Here is a 19326-nt window from a genome sequence, read left to right as displayed (position 1 = left end):
GTGTGCCCCAGATTTTAGAAGATGAAGGGGTGATTTGAACAAAGTTTTGGAAATATTAAGGGAACAGATAGCTTCTTACTATCCACACTATCTCCACTGGTTGTCCAGTTTAACATGGAACCTTAATCTAAAAAATAAAGGCGGACTTTTCAGAAGTGAAATTAGGAAACAGTTCTATGCTTCTGCATTTGATGTTAGACCAATTGTTAATTTTAAATCTGAGATTAATAAGTATTAAAGAACATGGAGTTAGGTCACAAGTCAGCCATGATTTAATTGAATGGTACAGAAAAGTCTTGGGAATCTAAATGGCCTACCCCTGGGACCATGAAGTCACACATAGATTCCCTCCAGCTGAGCACACAAGAATATTTGTCAAATACAATACATAGGCCACACACGGAAATCAAGGTATAATACACAGAATCAGCCACTGCCACCCACAACATTTTCCTCGTACTGTCACTAAACTATCACAACACTGTATCACAACTCACCCGGCCAACTCATGCTAACGGTGTCACATTTGCAGCCTCCACAAAGTAGGTACCATTTAGCAATAAAACCTTGCACACACCATCCCACCCCACAAATATCTTTACACACAAATTACAGGCCTTCATTTGACAGCTTCACAGCTTTATTAAAAGAAGAAAGTTTATTGTTTAACATTTGTGTCTTTGCTGCTTAATTTGCTAACACTACGTGAAAGATCTTGTAAACAGGATATAAACTGTGTGTACGTATGCTTGAATCTAAGGTTTGCATTCAGGTTTGGACACCAAGGGGAGGATTTTCAGCCCATATTCACCACCAAAGTGAAAGGCAACACAGGCAGGAAATCCGGATAGATCGCATTTCCCGATTTTTCCCACCCATCGCTGTTGACATCACAAGGTTCATGTCCACAAAAAGTGGGCATCTCATTTAAATGGATTTTCATTCATTTAAATATTACTAACAGCCTCCCCCCTCCCCACTAAATATTCTGATTTGACGTCACATCGGTGAGGTTCACAATAGGTTTGGCCAAAAAGAGAAACAGTTGAGGGGATGCCTCTGGGGGCATAGAGGTAATTATAGCCCCTGAGAAGAGAAGGACATACCTAGACAGTGCCCTGATTCTATCGCCAGGCACAGGTTGGCACTGCAAGTGCCATTTATGTGTAGTGGGCGGGGAGTTTATTTTTTGTTCTGATTGGAGTGCCCTTTAAAGATGGTGCCTGATCTCAGTGGAGTGGGTCTTGCTGGCCCTGAGCCCCTGCCCTACCAGAGAGCCGGCACAGTCTAAGAGACAGAAGATCTGAAGAGAAAACTGGTCTGTGTGTAGAATGCTTCAGTCTGACACAATGAAAAATTCAGGTCTGATTCCCCCAAAGCTGAATTGGCCTGATTGGTCATCTTCAGACACATCGCAACCAGCCTCAAAATGACTAATAGTGTTGAGGTCCTCATCGATGACGATGGACGAGCAACATGTGTATGAGTATATGTATTTATGTGTATTGTAGATCATAAACTGTGTTCTTGTATAATCATGGACTGTGTTTATGTATATGAGTTGATCATAGTTGGTGGTTATGTATATGAGTAAATCATGCCTGTGTTCATGTTCATGAATAGATCATAGACAGGGTTTATGCTTATGCTTGAGTTAATCATGGACTGTGTTTTATATATATGAGTAGATCATGACCTCTGGTTACATATTTGAGCAGGTCCTGGACAGATCCAAAATCCATAGCTTTTGGATATGAATAGATCATAGACTGATTTTCTGTAATTGAGTAGATTTTGGACTGTGGTTCCACTTATGAGTGGTCCATGAACCCAGTTTATGTTTTGAAGTAGATAATGGTATGTATTTTGTATGTGGAAGATCTTGGGACTGTCAGAATGTATATGAGTTAATCATGGCTTCTGTTTATATATATGAGTGGGCTATGGCCTATGGTTATGTATATGAGTTAACCATGGATTGTTTTTACATATATATAGATCATGGACTTTGGTTGATATATACGTAGATCGCAGACTGTGGTAATGTACATGAGTGGATCATGGGCTGTAGTTATGTATATGAATTAATCATGTTCTGTGTTTATTCTTCAGGGTAGATCACGGACTGTAATAAGTAGGTCATGAACTTTGTTTATGTGTTTGACTAGATCATGTACTGTGGTTACGTATAGCCGATTATAGACTGGGTTTATGGTTATGAATAGATCATAGCATTATGGATATGTATGTGTAGGACATGGTCTGTGATTATGCATATCCCAAATCACGGACTCTGTTTTATATACGTGTAGATTATGGATTTTGTTTTCATATATGAATAGATGGTGGACTGTCACTATGTATATGATCATATTAAGGATGGCTTATATGTATATGAGTAGATCATGGGCTATAGCTATGTATACAAGTAGATCAATGAATCTGGTATGTATAAAAGTAGCTCTTGCACTGAGTTTATGTGTGTGAGTAAATTATGGTCTCAGGTTTTGTATATCTTAGAGCATGCCTGTGGTTATTTATGAGATCATGAACTATGCTTATGCTTATGAGTAGATCATAGACTGCATTTATCAATGTAAGTAGATTATGGATGATGTTTCAGCTTATGAGTCGATTATGAATTATGATATTTTTAGTAGATCATGGATGGTGGTTATGTATATGTGTAGATCATGGTCTTTGTTTATGCTTCGGAGTAGAGTCATAGAGGATTACAGCATGGAAACAGGCCCTTTGGCTCAACTTGACCACACCTCCCTTTTTTAAACCCCTAAGCTAGTCCCAATTGCTTGCATTTGGCCCATATCCCTCTGTACCCATCTTACCCATGTAACTGTCTAACCGCTTTTTAAAAGACAAAATTGTAACCACCTCTACTACTACCTCTGGCAGCTTGTTCCAGATACTCACCACCCCTCTGAACTCTTTTTGTGTCTCTCCCCTCTCACCTTAAACTTATGCCCTCTAGTTTTAAACGCCCTACCTTTGGGAAAAGATATTGACTATCCAGTTGATCTATGTCCCTCATTATTTTATAGACTTCTATAAGATTATCCCTCAGCCTCCCACACTCCAAAGAAAAAAAATCCCAGGCTGTCCAGCCTCTCCTTATAGCTCAAACCATCAAGTACCGGTAGCATCCTATTAAATCTTTTCTGCACTCTTTCTAATTTAATAATTTCCTTTCTATATTAGGGTGACCAGAACCGTGTACAGTATTCCAAGTGTGACCTTACCAATGTCTTCTACAACTTCAACAAGACCTCACAACTCCTGTATTCAATATTCTGACTAAGCATGCTTAATGCCTTTTTCACCATTCTGTCCATCTGTAACTCCACTTTCAAGGAGCTATGAACCTGTACCCCTAGATTTCTTTGTTCTGTAACTCTCCCCAACGCCCTACGATAAACTGAGTAAGTCCTGTCCTGGTTCAAGCTACCAAAATGCATCACCTCACATTTATCTAAATTAAATTCCATCTGCCATTCGTCAGCCCACTGGCCCAATTGATCAAGATCCCATTGTAATCCGAGATAACTTTCTTCACTGTCCACTATGGTGTCATCTGCAAACTTACTAATCATGCCTCCTATATTCTCATTCAAATCATTAATACAAATGACAAATAACAGTGGACCCAGCACTGATCCCTGAGGCACACCGGTGGTCACAGGCCTCCAGTTTGAAAAACAACCTTCTACAATTACCCTGTTCTGTCACCTAGCCAATTTTGTATTTATTTAGCAACCTCACCCTGAATCCCATGAGATTTAACTTTATGCAACAACCTACCGTGCGGTACCTTGTCAAAGGCCTTGCTAAAGTCCATGTAGACAACATCAACTACACTACCCTCATCTACCTTCTTGGTTACCCCTTCAAAAAACTCCTTCAAAAAAATACACACTGCTTCAAAAAACTCAAAGTAGGTCATGAACTGTATTCCTTTTTGTGAGTAGATTGTGGAGTGTGTTTATGTTAATGAGTGGGTCATGAACTGTGCTTATATATATATATGAGTAGATCATGGAATATGTTTATGTATTACAGTAGATCACAGACTGTGGTTATATATGTGAGTAGATCATGGATTGCATTCTTTTACATGAATAGATCATGGAATGCGCATATGTATTTCATTAGATCATGGATTTTGGCTTTGTTTTTAATACGTCACGGACTGTTATGTGTATGAGTAGATCATGGACTGTGTTTATGTATATGAGTAGATCATGGACTGTGGTTTTTTATATGAGTTCATTGTGGACTGTTCATGTATTAGAGTACTTTATGCTCTGTGATTTTACGTATATTTGATTTGATTTATTATTGTCACATGTATTAGTATACAGCGAAAAATATTGTTTCTTGCGTCTATACATATAAAGCATAACGTACATAGAGAAGGAAAGGAGAGTCATGGTAGGGTGTAGGGAAAGATTAACTTAATACGAGGTAGGTCCATTCAAAAGTCTGATGGCAGCAGGAAAGAAGCTGTTCTTGAGTCAATTGTGTCCTCAAACTTTTTTATTTTTTTCCTGATGGAAGAAGGGAAGAATGAATGTCTGGGGTCCTTGATTATGCTGGCTGTTTTTCCGAGGCAGTGGGAAATATTGACAGAGTCAGTGGATGGGAGGCTGGTTTGTGTGATGGTCCTTCATGACCCTTTGCAGTTTCTTGTGATCTTGGACAGAGCAGGAGTCACACCAAGCTGCAGTACAACCGGAAAGAATGCTTTCTATGGTGCATCAGTAAAGGTTGGTGAGAGTCATGTACATGAGTAGATCATGGAGTGTATTCCTTTATAGTAGTTCGTGGACTTGTTTATGCTTATGAGTCGACCATGAGTAGTATTTATGTGCATGAGCAAATCATGAACTATAAGTTTGTATATAGAAGATCGTGAACTGTGGTTACACATGTGAGTAAATCATGGATTATGTTTATGCTTCTGAGTAGATCATGAACTGTGGTTTGATATATATATTAATCATGGGCTTTTGTTGTGTGTGAGCAGATCATGCATGGACTGTTTATGCTTATAAGTATATCATGGATGATGTTTATCAGTATGAATAATCATGGAGTGTGTTAATACATAAGAGTACATCATGGACTGTGGTTTTGCATATGAGTAGATCATGAATTGTGTTTATGAATTTGAGTAAAAGGTGTTTCTGCTTAGAAGCAGTCATGGGCAGTGGTCATGTACATGAGTTAATCATGGACAGTGGTCATGTATATGAATTAATCAAGGATGGTGGTCTTGTAAGTGTGTAGATCATGCATTGTAGTTATGTACATGAATAGATCATGCATTGTAGTTATGTATATGAGTAGATCATGGATTATAGATATGTATATGGGTAGATCATGCATTGTAGTTATGTATATGAGTAGACCATGGACTTTGTTTATGGTTTGGAGTAGATTATGGATTTTAGTGATTTAATTGCATGGATCAGGAACTGTTTTTGTGCATATGAGTAACTCATGGAATGTATTTAAATATATGAGCAGATCATGGACTGTTGGGTATGTGTAAGAGTAAATTGTGAACTGTGTTCATGTATTAGAGCAGTTCATGCTCTGGTTTTATGTATCTGAGTAGATCATGAAATGTGTTTATGTATATGATTAGATCATGGTATTTGTTTTTTATAGTACATGGATATGAGTAGATCATGGACTGTGTTTATGAATGTGAGTAGAGCATGGTCTGTGTTTTTTGGATACGAGTGGAACATGAACTGTAGTTATGTATGTGAATAGAACATAGTCTGTGTTAGTTTATATGAGTCGATCGTGGACTGTGGTTATGTATATGAATAGATTATAGACTGTGGTTTATATATATGAGTAAATCAAGGACTATGTTTATGAGTAGATTTTAGACTATTTCTCTACACCAGCTAATCATGGACTGTGTTTATGAATATGAGTTCATCATGAACTGTAGTCATGCTCATGGATAGACCATGAGCTGTGTTAAGTATATAAGTAGATCATGGATTGTGAATGTGTATTTCTGTCGGTCAAGCACTGTGGTTGTGTATACAGTTGATCATGAACTATTTATTTAAATGAGTTGGTCCTATGCAGTGGTTACGCACCTCAGTAAATCATGGATTCTATTTATGCTTATAAATAGTTCATGGACTATATACAAAAGTGAGTATATGATGCACTATCTTTATTTGTATGGTTAGATCAAGGACAGTAAAAAGTCTGACAACACCAGGTTTTAGTCCAACCTATTTATTTGATAATATACTCACAAGCTTTATCAAATAAATAGGTTGGACTAAAACCTGGTGTTGTCAGACTTTTTACTGTGTTTACGCCAGTCCAACGCCGGCATACCCACATCATGACTACTATCTAGATCAAGGACTACAGTTATGTCTAGAGTAGAACATTGGCTGTATATGAGTCGATCATGGACTTGTGTTTATGTATATTGTTAATCACGGACTGTTTAGGCTTACGATTAGATCACAGACTGTGTTTACGTATTTAAGTTCATCATAGACTGTGGTAATGCTTTAATTTTGTGAGTTGATCATGGACTATATTTATAGATATTTGTATATATGTCTATATGAATAGGTCATGGGCTGTAATTTTGTACATGGTTAGATCATGAGCTTTGTTTATATACATAACTTTTATGTATATGAGTAGATTTTTCACTATGTTTATGTCCTTGAGTTAATCAGGTACTATATTTATGAACTTAGGTAGATCGTAGATGTGTTTATCTATGTGTTTGAGTAGATCTTGAACTATATGAGTCCATATGTGTCGATAATTTGACTGTGATTATCTGTACGGGTAGATCTTGGACAGTATTTATGTGCATGTGTTAATCATGAACTGCATTTACTGGGCAGATGATAAACTGTTTACATATGAGAGTAAATTATGGATTGTTTATAAGCATGCATAAGTCACAAATAGTGTGAAACTACATGCATGTATGTACTTGTTCCTTGACTATGATTTAATTTTACAAATTAATCCAAATCGGTTAAACTTGGATACATTTGTATTAAGCATCTCCATTGCCTTCTTTCATCAGTTGTACAGTCAATTATCTTTCTAACATGAATGTAGATGTTAAGTCAAAGTATTCATTGTGGAGTTTGTATGATAATTACAAATTGAGTGATAATATTATCTTCCAGGCATTAAATGAAGTGTTCTGTGTGGAAATTAATCTTTTTGATTAATGTGCATGAGTGTAATGACATCATCTCAGGTAGTTAAAAGCATTGCTCATATCCTATTTATCCTTTCAGTGTCTGATAGAGGAACACTGCAGACGGGTGCTGGTAGAAAAGCTAATGAAAGTGCTTTGCTGGAAGTCCCATACTTAGTGGTACAGCCCACCCACACTGAGCAGTCATTGCTGATTCCCTGCCAATGGGAGGTGAGAACAACTGACAGAAAGACAGCGAGCAAATGCACTGGAGGATGAATGAAAATACACAGACTACAGACTGATCTTCCTAACTGACAAACAAGCACGTCCACTCTGCAAGCCTTACTGCTGGGAAACTATCCATCTGAAGCCAGAGGAAAATAATCTTAGCTTTCAAAGGTATAACATTAGCAGCATTTTTTAATGAAGAATGAATAACAAGTCGGAGGTTAAGGACTGCTTTTACATGTGCCGTTTCAATCTGGGGTAAAGACTATTTTTCTTTGATCACGATGAAAGCATCTTCATTTTTAAAAGAAAACTGTCTTTGGAAGAAGTTACTGAAAGGAACCAGCAATGAACACACACAAGTGTGAATCATTGGGATGGTTCAATTGCTGCAGTTTCGTCCTGGAGTATGTGTTTTCTAGGAATGGGAACAGGACCAGAGTGAATGTGGTCTTTTAATGCTGTTCGAGAGAGACTAGGTGATTGAAAGCTTTCAGCACTTCTGTTCATTGCATTGGGTGCCAGGACCCACGTTCCTTACAACTACAATGGCGACATATTTCAAATGTGATCGATTTTGCTGATGTGTCATGAAAGCAGAGTTTCAGAGAATGAGTTCTTTAACCGAAGTAGAGAACTCTCTCAATTTGACCACGTACTCCTCTGCAGCTTTGTTGCTGAACCTCAGTGCATTCAGCAGCAGAACCCCGACAGGATTCACGAACAGATCTGTCTCTTGTAACCTTACCCTCGCCCCAGAAGCCTTACTGAACGAAGCCTGTAGTGACAGAAAGGGGAAAAACTGGCCAGCTCTGCTTATTATCATCATAATAATCTTAACAATTGGTGGAAACATTCTTGTTATCATGGCAGTGTCACTGGAGAAAAAACTGCAGAATGCCACCAACTACTTCCTAATGTCTCTAGCAATAGCAGACATGCTGGTTGGGATCCTTGTTATGCCGGTTTCACTGATCACTGTTCTGTATGGTAAGTAAGTACAGCATTTTTCTTAGACAACAAAAAAAATGTTAACTCTTAACGTGTTTCTTTTACATAATCCACTCTCCGTTTCCCCCTACCCTCTGTTGTGTGCAAAGCGAGTGAATTACTGCTGAATAAAGCAAATGTAGTCCTGGCAATTATGTGGATGAACTGATTAGAACAGTGTTCTGATTTGTCATGAGTAGCCAGCTCAGCTTTAATACATACCCATTATCTTTCTTAAATGTTAGATTTTGTTGCTTGCAGAGAAATGCAGAATGTGCAGGTACTCTCAGGTCACATATTTCCTGACTATTTCCTGATTCCCTCACTCTGCAGTATAAATATCTCCCTCTTTCTATGCCTTTTAGCTTTGACAAAGGGTCGTCTGGACTCAAAACGTCAGCTCTTTACTCTCCGTACAGATGCTGCCAGACCTACTGAGATTTTCCAGCATTTTCTCTTTTGGTTTCAGATTCCAACATCCGCAGTAATTTGCTTTTATCAAGTACTTTGTGAAATCAAAATAGAAATGCAGATCTCAACAGATGAGTCACTGGCTTTTTTACAGATTTTATATTAAGTTGCTTTGGCCAAACCTGAACAGTCTTCTGCATAGTTTTAATTGTGCACTACAAAAAAAAAGCACAAGGTGAACGGATGACATATTGAATATGGCATATAAAGCACATGTTTAGTTGAAAACTCATTGAGTGTCCAGCAGTACCTGTTAGTCTCCTAGTGCCACTGGGGTAGGTATTTTCAATATTATCCAAGCCATATGATAGGACACACAGCAATATTATCCTAACATTGTGCAATTTGACCACTGGGTTTTCCCAAATTGCTGAAAATACTTTCTGAAACCTTTATTATTCTTCATCCTTTCTTTGCAACAATTGAAAAGTTTAATGTACAAAATCAGGATTTAAATAAAGTTTAGGAAAACATAAAGGGTTCACAATAACGTAACTAAATTTATCAATTGATTTGCCTTTGCGGTTTTCACTGCCTCACTTGAAGTTTCATTTGAACTCTTCAACTTCTCCCAACAGCCTGGGCTTAGACCTCAAATCATGGGGTTTAGAATTGGATGAGTTGGAAATCGGCAGAGAGATCGCAATACAGAATTAACCTGCAACTGGTCTGTTAACTACAGGCCAGTCATTTTTTTCCTCAGTGGGGGGTAAGATTTAAAAAACAAAATTACTGATCATTTGGACAAATTTGGATTCATTAAGAAAAGCCAGTGTGATTTGTTAAAGACAACTTATCACAGGGTTTTTGTACAAAACGTTGTTTGGAGCTCATCCTTTTCAAGGTGGAAGCTGGGGTGATCTCCATGTAACCACCTGTGAAGCTGACTGTGATGAAGACCTGATGGCCATTGGTGGCCAGTACTTTTGTGCTCAACACAGGGGGAGATGGTGATGTAGTGTTAATGTCACTGGTTGATATTCCAAGTTAATGCTTTGGGGGTATGAGTTCAAATCCCACCAGGGCAGCTGGTGGAATTTGAATTCAGTTAATTAATCAGTAATAGTCACTGTGACAACTCTCATCTATTGTTGTGGAAAGTCCATCTGATTCATTAATGTCCTTTAGGAATGGAAATCTGCCATTCTTTCTCAGTCTAACCTACATGTGACTCCAGGCCCAAAGTAATGTGGTTGACTCTTAACTGCCTTGTGAAATGACCCAGCAAGCCATTGAGCCCAAGGGCAATTAGATAGAGGCAGTAAAAGCTGGCCTTGCTAGTAACACCCACATCCCATGAAAGAATGAACTAAATTAAGATCTTAATTTTGAAATTCTCATCCATGTTTTCAAATCATTTAATGGCATCACCACTTCCTATCTCTCGAACCTCCTCCATGCCTCAACCCTTCAGTGGATTTATACAATCCTCCGATTTTGACCTCTCTCGCTTCCCCGATTATAAATCGTTCTGCAATTGGTGGCTGTGCCTTCAGCTGTCAAGTTCCTAAGCTCTGGAATTCCCTGCTTTCACTTTCCCAACTTTCTACTTCTCCCTCCTCCAAGATGTTGCTTAAAACCAATCTTCATCTTCTGCTGCAATAACTGCTTTAGCTTGGAGTCAAATTTTGTTTCTTGATGCTCCCTTAGAGCACTTTGGGAGGTTATATTACATTCAAGGCACTATATAAATGCCATTTGATGTTATTGTTGATCATTGGCAAATCTTGAAATGCTTTAATATGCTTTTTCCTTTGTTAGTTTTTGCAGAAATATTTATGTATAGAATCATATTGTTAGTGCTCACAAAAGCAGATTAATTTTAAATATTGGCACAAAGAGTGCTGCATAGAGTAAAAAGATGAACTTTAATAGTCCAAACTGATGGGATCAGAGCACAAGTAGTAATTAACATGTCTGAAACATTCTCCAATTCCATACAATGGAGTTGGACAAAGGTGGGGTGTAGGCAACACAGTGTCAACCAATTTAATGAGATTTGCAGCCTCTTCTTGAACCAGCTTTCAAGTTTAAAAGTGGCCAGCAAGGTTTTCCAGGTCTATTGGAAACTGCACAGCTAAAGGGAGATGAGGACTTCTGCAGTGCTACTTGCGGCTCAAGGGAAGAAATGCTTCACCTCGCAGCCTCCCAAATTCCTTCTCATCAGAACTCCGGCTCTTGATGCCCCTACTAGGATTGGGGATCAGTCCTACCAGTTCCTGCAACCTGTAATGGAGCCCCCATGTCCTATTGGAAGCCAGGCCTGTCAATCAGGCAGACTTTCGGAGGGAGAACCCGTCAAAGCCAAAGGATGCCCACCATGGAGTTAAAACTTATTTGCATGGATTTTCGGGTTTCCTATCCAAAGCTCTACCCCCCACAGCAAGCCTCCCTGCACTTAGTAAGCTACCATTGTTAATATCCCAGTCTAGGTTTCACATGTAGTACTTACACCGCAGTAACAACCCAACAGGTCTCCACTAGTGTTTATGCTCCACTCGAGCCTTCTCCTAATCTTCATAATTCAGTCAATCAGTTATCCTTCTGTTCCTTTCTCTCTCATGTGTTTATTTAGCTTCCCTTTAATTGTATCTATGCCTGTTGCTCAACTACACCAGGTGGTTCTAAGTTCCACATTTTAACCACCCTTTGGATAAAGATGTTTTCCTGAATTCCCTATTTGATTAATTAGTGAGTATCTTTACAGAAAAACAGAATCATAGAGTTGTTACAGTGCAGAAGAAGGCTATTCAATTTATTGTGCCTGCTGCAGTTCTCCAGACGAGCCATTCTCCTTCTTCTCCCTGTAACCCTGAACATTCTTCCTTTACAGATAATAATCTAAGTTTCTCTTGGATACCTCGATTGAACCTCCCTCCACAACACTGCCAAACAGTGCAATCCGGACCTTAGCCCCTCACTGAATAAAATTGTTTTTCCTCATTGCATATTTGCTCCTCTTGCCAATTACTTTAAATCTGTGCCCTTTCATTCTAGAACCTTTCATGATTGGGATTTTCCCCCTATCTACTTGGTCCCTTGTGATTTTGAACACCTCTATCAAATCTCCTCTCAACCATCTTCACTCCAAGGAAAACAGTCCCAACTTCTCTAATCAATTTTCACAATAATTCTCTGGAACCATTCCCATAAATCTTTTCTGCCCTTTCTCTAATGTCTCCGTATCCTTCCTGAAGTGTGTCATCCAGAACTAGGTACAATATTCCAGCTGAGGTTGAACTAGTGTCTTATACCAGTTCAACATCTGAAGAGTCATACAAACCAAAACCTTAACTCTATTTCTCTCTATAGATGCTGCCAGACCTGCTGAGGTTTTCCAGCATTTCCTGTTTTTATTTGAGATTTCCAGCATCTGCAATATTTTGCTTTTATCCAACATAACCTCCTTGCTCTTGTATTCCATGGTCCTCTATGTATCTTTTGTAAGACATCTATCTTATATTTATGACTCCAATTCTGGTCTTCCTCACAAGTAGAAACATCTTCTTTACATTGAGTCTATTGAATCTTTTAATGATTATAATGACTTCTGTCAATTGATTTCTCAGATTTGTTTTACTCGAGAAGAGGGAGAGAGCCTGTTTAATCTTTTTGATGAGGATAATACCTCAGTTCTGGTATTATCCTACTAGGTCCTTTTTGCAGTGTCATGGTGTAGTTTTTATAATATGGAGACCAAAACTGTTTGCAGTTTACCAAATGTGACGGTTCCCTTCACATTTAACATAGTCTCTCTGCTTTTTAATTCTATTCCTTTAGAAGTGAACCCAGGGCTTTGGTGATATTTTTATGGCCTTATTAATCAGTAGTTGATTATCCATACCTCCTAATCCCTTTCTTTCTCCACCCAATCCTATTTAGACACTTAGTCTTAAACATTTGTCTGCCCCTTTTATTTTTGGACACAGTGGTTATGATTCAGGACCTGCCCATGCCAGTTCTGTTGGAATTAGCAGGATAGTAACATTGGGCCAAGCATCTCCCACACAACTGGCTTCTCTTCACACCACTAGCTGTCTCTGCGCTCAGTGACGTGGCTATGGTGTATGGTCTTCTTAAAGGTAGCCTGTCCCTCTTAAATGAAAGCTACACTGCGTTAGAATTTGAAATATGGAAAAGGCCAAGAGACAGAAAAGTTATTAGGGTGATGGATGGGCACTGGAGGCATTAACAGTGAAGGTGGACAGGAGAAGGGATTCCACAGGAAGGTCTAGAAGTTCTCAAGGGGCACGTCCATAAGGGAGTGAGAGCAGGTGGTCGGGGAAGTCAATTCTTTGAGACAGGACTTGAGGACCTGGCAGCAATGACACAAGAAGCTTGATGACATGATGTGGATGGTAACGTCAGTTAATGCATCTTCACATGATGGGCTGGATTTTCATGGAGTCAGGGAGAGTCCATGGAGTTGTATGAGGGCTGGGATCAGATTCCAGGATTCCCGATCCCATTCCTGGTGCTGCAGTGTTCAGTCCAGGTTAAGGATGTGGGCTGGTGTGAGTTGACAGCCTGCATCCAGCACTCCTTGCCTCCATTTAGGGATAACCATGTTCTAGCCCTCTGCATTTTTGTGGTGTTGGGCCAGCTTTTAATGAATTCATATTCACAGTACCTCAGAGGTGTCCTGAACCAAAATCTGGATGAAAGAACATTTCAAAAGGTAAATTCAAAAGGTCTTATCTATGCTCTCCATGTCAAACTATGCCTCTCCACCCGTACTACCATGGCCCTTTATGTCCTCCCTACCAAGTCATGACCCCCATCTACCTCCATGGCCCCTTATACACTCCATGCCAATCTCTGAGTGCTTCCATGTCCATTCACATCCTATATATTAAGCACAGAACGATTGGACATTATTTTGACAGTAGGATGTGTGCAAAATACTTTAAAAAGAGCAATCATTCATTTGTAACTTTCCATTTTCTTAAGAAAAGCTCTTTCCACTGCAGTCCTATAAAAGTGTCAATCATCCAGACCCTTTAAATTATCAGTAGCTGAAACTATAAGCACTTGTAACCTCTTTATTCTATGTAAATGTTCTGCAAATGGATAAAATAGATAAGAGAGCCAGAGCTGTCAATCAAACAATGTTTCCATGGGATGCAGCTATTTCAACACTAATGGATGTCTGGGCTCTCAGCCAAGAATACATAATGAAGCTTTTGCTGAGTCTTAACAATTATAATTGGTAGATAGAAAATCATGGGTTGAGGATTCACAGTTTGCTGATGTGTCATCATATGTAATCTAGAAATGCACAGTTTATTCCACCATTAATTAGTTTTCTGAATCTAATGATCTACAATAAACATAAACCTACAAGAACATTCAAAGGGTCGCCATTTGTGTTAAAAGTCTTAAACCTAAAAAGAGATCTTTCTTAACTGAATTACAATGTCAGAGATTGTGATTTTATCATAAGCTCCCATTCTAAATGGGACAAAGGAACTGATAACGGATAAAGCACACAGGAAGTGTATAGATACAAAAATGTTTTTCAATTGAATTACTTTTTGTGTCATTTAGTAAAGTTTACTTGAAGGCTACAGCCTCAGCCACATGCCTGGGCTATAGGAGCCCATTCACTCCATTGTGTCTGTGCCAGCTCTTTGAAAGAGCAACACAATTAGTCTCCTCTTTCCTCCATGGCCCTACAATTATTTTTCTTTTCAAGTATTTACCTGATTCCATTTTGAATGTTATTGTTGACTCTGCTTCCAGTAACCTTTTCAAGCAGTGCATTCCAGATCATAATAACTTGCTGCATGAAATTCTCCTTGAACCCTTCTGGTTCTTTAGCTATTATCTCAAATCCCATTCCTGTGGTTATTAACCTCCTGCCAATGGAAACTGTTTCTCCCTATCTATCTGATTGAAAATTTAGAAGATCTGAATTAAGTCTTCTCTGTTCTAAAGAGAACAATCCAAGCTAGTTCAGTCTCCCCACATAACTGAAGGCCCTCGTCCTGAGTACCATTCTAGGAAATTTTCTCTGCATATTCTCCAAATATTTGACATCCTTCTTAAAGGATAGTGCCCAGAACTGAGGTCAACCAGTAATTGAAATGATTTGACATAACCTCCTAGCTTTTGTACTCAAAGGCCTTAATTATCATACCAAGGATTCTATATTTTTCTGGCAAAATAATCAACTTGTTCTGTCACCTTCAAGGACCCCTAGGTCTCTCTATACCTGTACCCATTTCAATTGCACAGAATCATTGAATTATTGTATTAGAGAAGCAGGTCATTCAGCCCTCCATATCTGTGTCAACTCTTTGAATGAGTAATTCACCGAGTGCAATTCACCCACAGATATCATATTGTTGAATTTTAATTGCCTCTCCTTGTTGTTCCTTTCAAAATGCATCTCTTCACATTTCACTGCATTAAATCTCAAATGTCATGCGCTACCCATTTTATTAGTCAATAAGAACATAAGAACATAAGAAATAGGAGCAGGAGTAGGCCATCCAGCCCTTCGAGCCTGCCCCGCCATTCAATAAGATCATTGGCTGATCTGTCGCTGCTCAGTTCCACTTTCCCGCCCTCTCCCCATAACCCTTAATCCCCTCTCCTATCAAAAACCCATCAACCCGCGTCTTAAAAATATTTAGCGAGGCAGCCTCCACCACTTCAACGGGCAGAGAATTCCAGAGATTCACCACCCTTTGAGTGAAGAAGTTCCTCCTCAACTTCGTTCTAAACCGCCCCCCTTTTATCTTGAGGCTGTGCCCCCTAGTCCTACTGTCTGTTTTGAGCGAGAAGAGTCTCTCCACCTCTATCCTATCCATCCCATTCATCATCTTATACGTCTCAATGAGATCTCCCCTCATTCTTCTAAACTCTAACGAGTACAAGCCCAGTTTATTCAGCATCTCCTCATAGCTCAACCCCCTCAACTCCGGTATCAGCCTAGTAAACCTCCTCTGCACTCCCTCCAAGGCCAAAATATCTTTGCGCAGGTGCGGCGCCCAAAACTGCACACAGTACTCCAGCTGCGGCCTCACCAATGCCCTATACAGCTGCAGCAAGACCTCCCTACTTTTATATTCAATCCCCCTCGCTATGAAGGCCAGCATCCCATTCGCCTTCCTGACCACCTGCTGCACCTGCAAGCTGGGTTTTTGCGACTCATGCACAAGGACCCCGAGGTCCCTCTGCACTGTCGCCTGCTGCAGTTTTTCGCCCCGTAAGTAATAGTCCTTCCTACCATTCTTCCTACCAAAGTGGACCACCTCACACTTGCCAACATTAAATTCCATTTGCCATTTCCTGGCCCATTCGCCTAGCCTATCTAGATCCTTCTGCAGACTCTCCACACCCTCCGCACAATTTGCCGTTCCCCCAATCTTGGTGTCATCAGCAAATTTCGACACTCTACACTCGGTTCCCTCCTCCAGATCATCTATATAAATGGTAAAAAGCTGAGGCCCCAGCACCGACCCCTGGGGCACTCCACTAGTCACCATCCGCCAATCCGAATAGCACCCGTTGACCCCCACTCTCTGCCTCCTATTTGACAACCAATCCTCTATCCACGCTAACGCCCTACCCCCAATTCCATGTCCCTCGACCTTCTGCAATAACTTCTTCTGAGGCACTTTGTCAAACGCCTTCTGAAAATCTAGAAAGACCACATCCACTGGCTCTCCTCTATCCAGCGCCCTAATCACATCCTCATAGAACTCCAGTAAATTTGTCAGACACGACTTCCCTTTAATGAAACCGTGCTGCATCTGCTCTATCAAGCAATTCCCTTCAAGATGCCTTGCAATTTCCTCCTTAATGACAGATTCTAACATTTTACCTATCACAGACATTAAACTAACCGGCCTATAATTCCCCGCCTTTTGCCTGGCACCCTTCTTAAACAACGGCGTAACATTAGCCGTTTTCCAATCATCCGGCACTTCCCCGGAATCCAGCGACGTTTGGAAAATAACCACCAAGGCATCCACTATCACCTCCGCCATTTCTTTCAGAACCCTCGGATGCATTCCATCCGGTCCTGGGGACTTGTCCACAATCAGCCCCTCCAGTCTGTCGAGCACCGCCTCTCTAGTAACAGTAATGTCATTAAGACCCTCCAGTCCTACCACCTTTCCATCGCTAACACCCGGCAAATTATTCACGTCCTCCTCCATGAAGACAGAAACAAAAAAGTTATTCAATACCTTAGCCATATCCCCATCCCCTACCACTAGGTCCCCTTTCTCATCCTCTAAAGGACCAACATTCACCCTAGCCAGCCTCTTCCTTTTTATATATTTATAAAAACTCTTGCTATCCTTTTTTATATTAAGCGCTAGCCCAGCTTCATAGTTTCTCCTACCCTTCTTTATCAACTTCTTTGTCAATCTTTGTTGACATTTAAACCTCTCCCAATCCTCTTCTCGCCCACTACTCTTAGCTACTCTAAATTCCTCCGCTTTTAGTTTTTAATAATTTGGGTATTATTCAATGACCTCCTGTAATCTGTTACTGTCCTCATTGTTTACTGCATTTACAAGTTTTGTATTATCTATAACCTTTGAAATTTGGCCTTTATACCCAAGTCCAGATGATTCATATTCATCAACGAGGACAACAGTTTGACACTAAGGGCTGGGGAACCCTACGGTGTATATATGCTTCCTTCCTGCCTGAGAAACAACTATTCATCGCTACTCACTGCTTTCTATCCTTTAGTCAGATTTGTGCCCATGCACAGACTTTAACTTTCATGTTAATCCCATGAGCCTGAATTTTGCTAACAATTCCATTATGTACACTTCACTATATTTTTGTCCCTGACAATTCTGTGAGCTGAATTTAGATTGTACATGCTTAGATTGCACAATGTACGTAAAGGCTGCATCTGTATCATTCAGCAGACTCCTCTGATGGAATAGTTTACTTTCTCAAACTGTTTGTTTATTAGCATTTCTGTGAGAAATTTTGAAACAAAAAACACAAATTTCACATGTTTTACTGAGATAGTTTATCTAAATTGCTTTTTCAATCTATATGTGTGTGCATGCACACAAAGGGAAAATAATTGAACACTTTTATGTAGCTTTAGTTAGTTGTTGTTTATTTAATTGTATAGCTAAGCTAGAGAAGAGTCAGGGAAATGGATGAGAAACATAAGTTAGAGAGGTGGAAATAGAGATGAGTAGGAGAACAATGGATTTATTTCTATAATATCACTTCAATATTTATAAAGAATTGACTTGTAAAGTCATTTGCACTTGGCTGTTAAAGTAAATCTACTTGCTCACATCCATGAGACAGATCCTAATTTCTAACACCTATGAGTCAGGGGGAATAGAAGACAGAAAGAAAGACAAAAGTGGAGGGAAAAACAGACAGGCAGTTTATTCCTGTAGCTAATTGTGCTTTTCTGGGAAGGGAAAATTTAACTTCGAAAGAAAAAAAAGGTGAAGCATTGAGTACAACATCCTCCACCACTCTTCTGTCATCTAGTTGTTTGGGACTAATTTTCAAAATGACAGAGGGAGTCTCCCGCCTAGCTCCAAATCCAGAAGTCTCATTCTAGAACCAGCACCCACCATTATCGCCAGGGGTGGAAGGAAGGACGCAGGTCAAATTTTACACATCCGTGGTTCATGAAGGCAGCTGCACACGTTAAAGTGAAGTTATCTTCAAACAGATCCAAGTTTCATTTGTGGGATTCCCAAAAGACAACTTGTGGGCTTTATACTTTACAAATCTGGAGAGGCAGAGTACCCTTTTGGATGGGTCCAGTGACACTTGTTGGTCAAGTGCCATTTGGGAATTTTAAAAGTAAACATGAATTTGCATTAGGATGGATAATTAGAACTGTCAATGCATTAGAATTATCAAGCTATCATGGGAGCTGCCAAGGAATTTTAATCTCCTGTTCTTTAATTAGTTAATAAAAAGCTGTCTGCAATTTTTAAAAATTGCTTGCTATTTTTAAAAATATCAAGTGTTTAGGAAGGGGTATCAAGTGTTTAGGAAGGATAGGCAAGAGGAAAAAGGGGGGGGCGTAGCTCTGCTGATTAAGGATAGCATCAGGGTGGTAGCAAGGGATGATATTGGAGCCAAGGAGCAGAAAGTGGAATCGTTGTGGGTGGAGATTAGGAACAGCAAAGGGAGGAAGATGCTGGTGGGTGTCGTCTATAGGCCCCCAAATAATGATCTGGAGGTGGGGCGGGCTGTTAACGCGCAAATAAGTGCGGCGTGCAGGAATGGGATGGCCGTAATTATGGGGGATTTCAATCTACATATTGATTGGTCGACCCATGTTGGACGCGGTGGGCTCGAGGAGGAGTTCTTGGAATGCTGCCGGGATAGTTTCCTTGAACAGTGTGTGTTGGAGCCGACGAGGGAGTGAGCTATCTTGGATCTGGTGTTATGTA

General features: G+C 39.8%; 1 protein-coding gene across 1 annotated transcript in view; it reads left to right on the top strand.

Annotated features, from left to right (window-relative positions):
* The first annotated feature begins 7808 nt into the window (after nucleotides 1–7808).
* htr2aa (5-hydroxytryptamine (serotonin) receptor 2A, genome duplicate a) overlaps nucleotides 7809–19326 on the top strand; it is a 90176-nt gene continuing 78658 nt past the window's right edge. The window contains exon 1 of the mRNA XM_080203325.1: nucleotides 7809–8446. Coding sequence (XP_080059451.1) covers nucleotides 8047–8446 — 400 coding nt within the window. The 5' untranslated portion in view covers nucleotides 7809–8046. The remainder of the gene's footprint in view (nucleotides 8447–19326) is intronic.

This window comes from Carcharhinus amblyrhynchos, chromosome 15 (assembly GCF_965287045.1).
Source record: "Carcharhinus amblyrhynchos chromosome 15, sCarAmb.v2.hapA, whole genome shotgun sequence".
Classification (NCBI taxonomy): Eukaryota; Metazoa; Chordata; class Chondrichthyes; order Carcharhiniformes; family Carcharhinidae; genus Carcharhinus; species Carcharhinus amblyrhynchos.
Note: the sequence above shows the minus strand (reverse complement) of the source record. Positions and strands in the feature narration are given on the sequence as shown.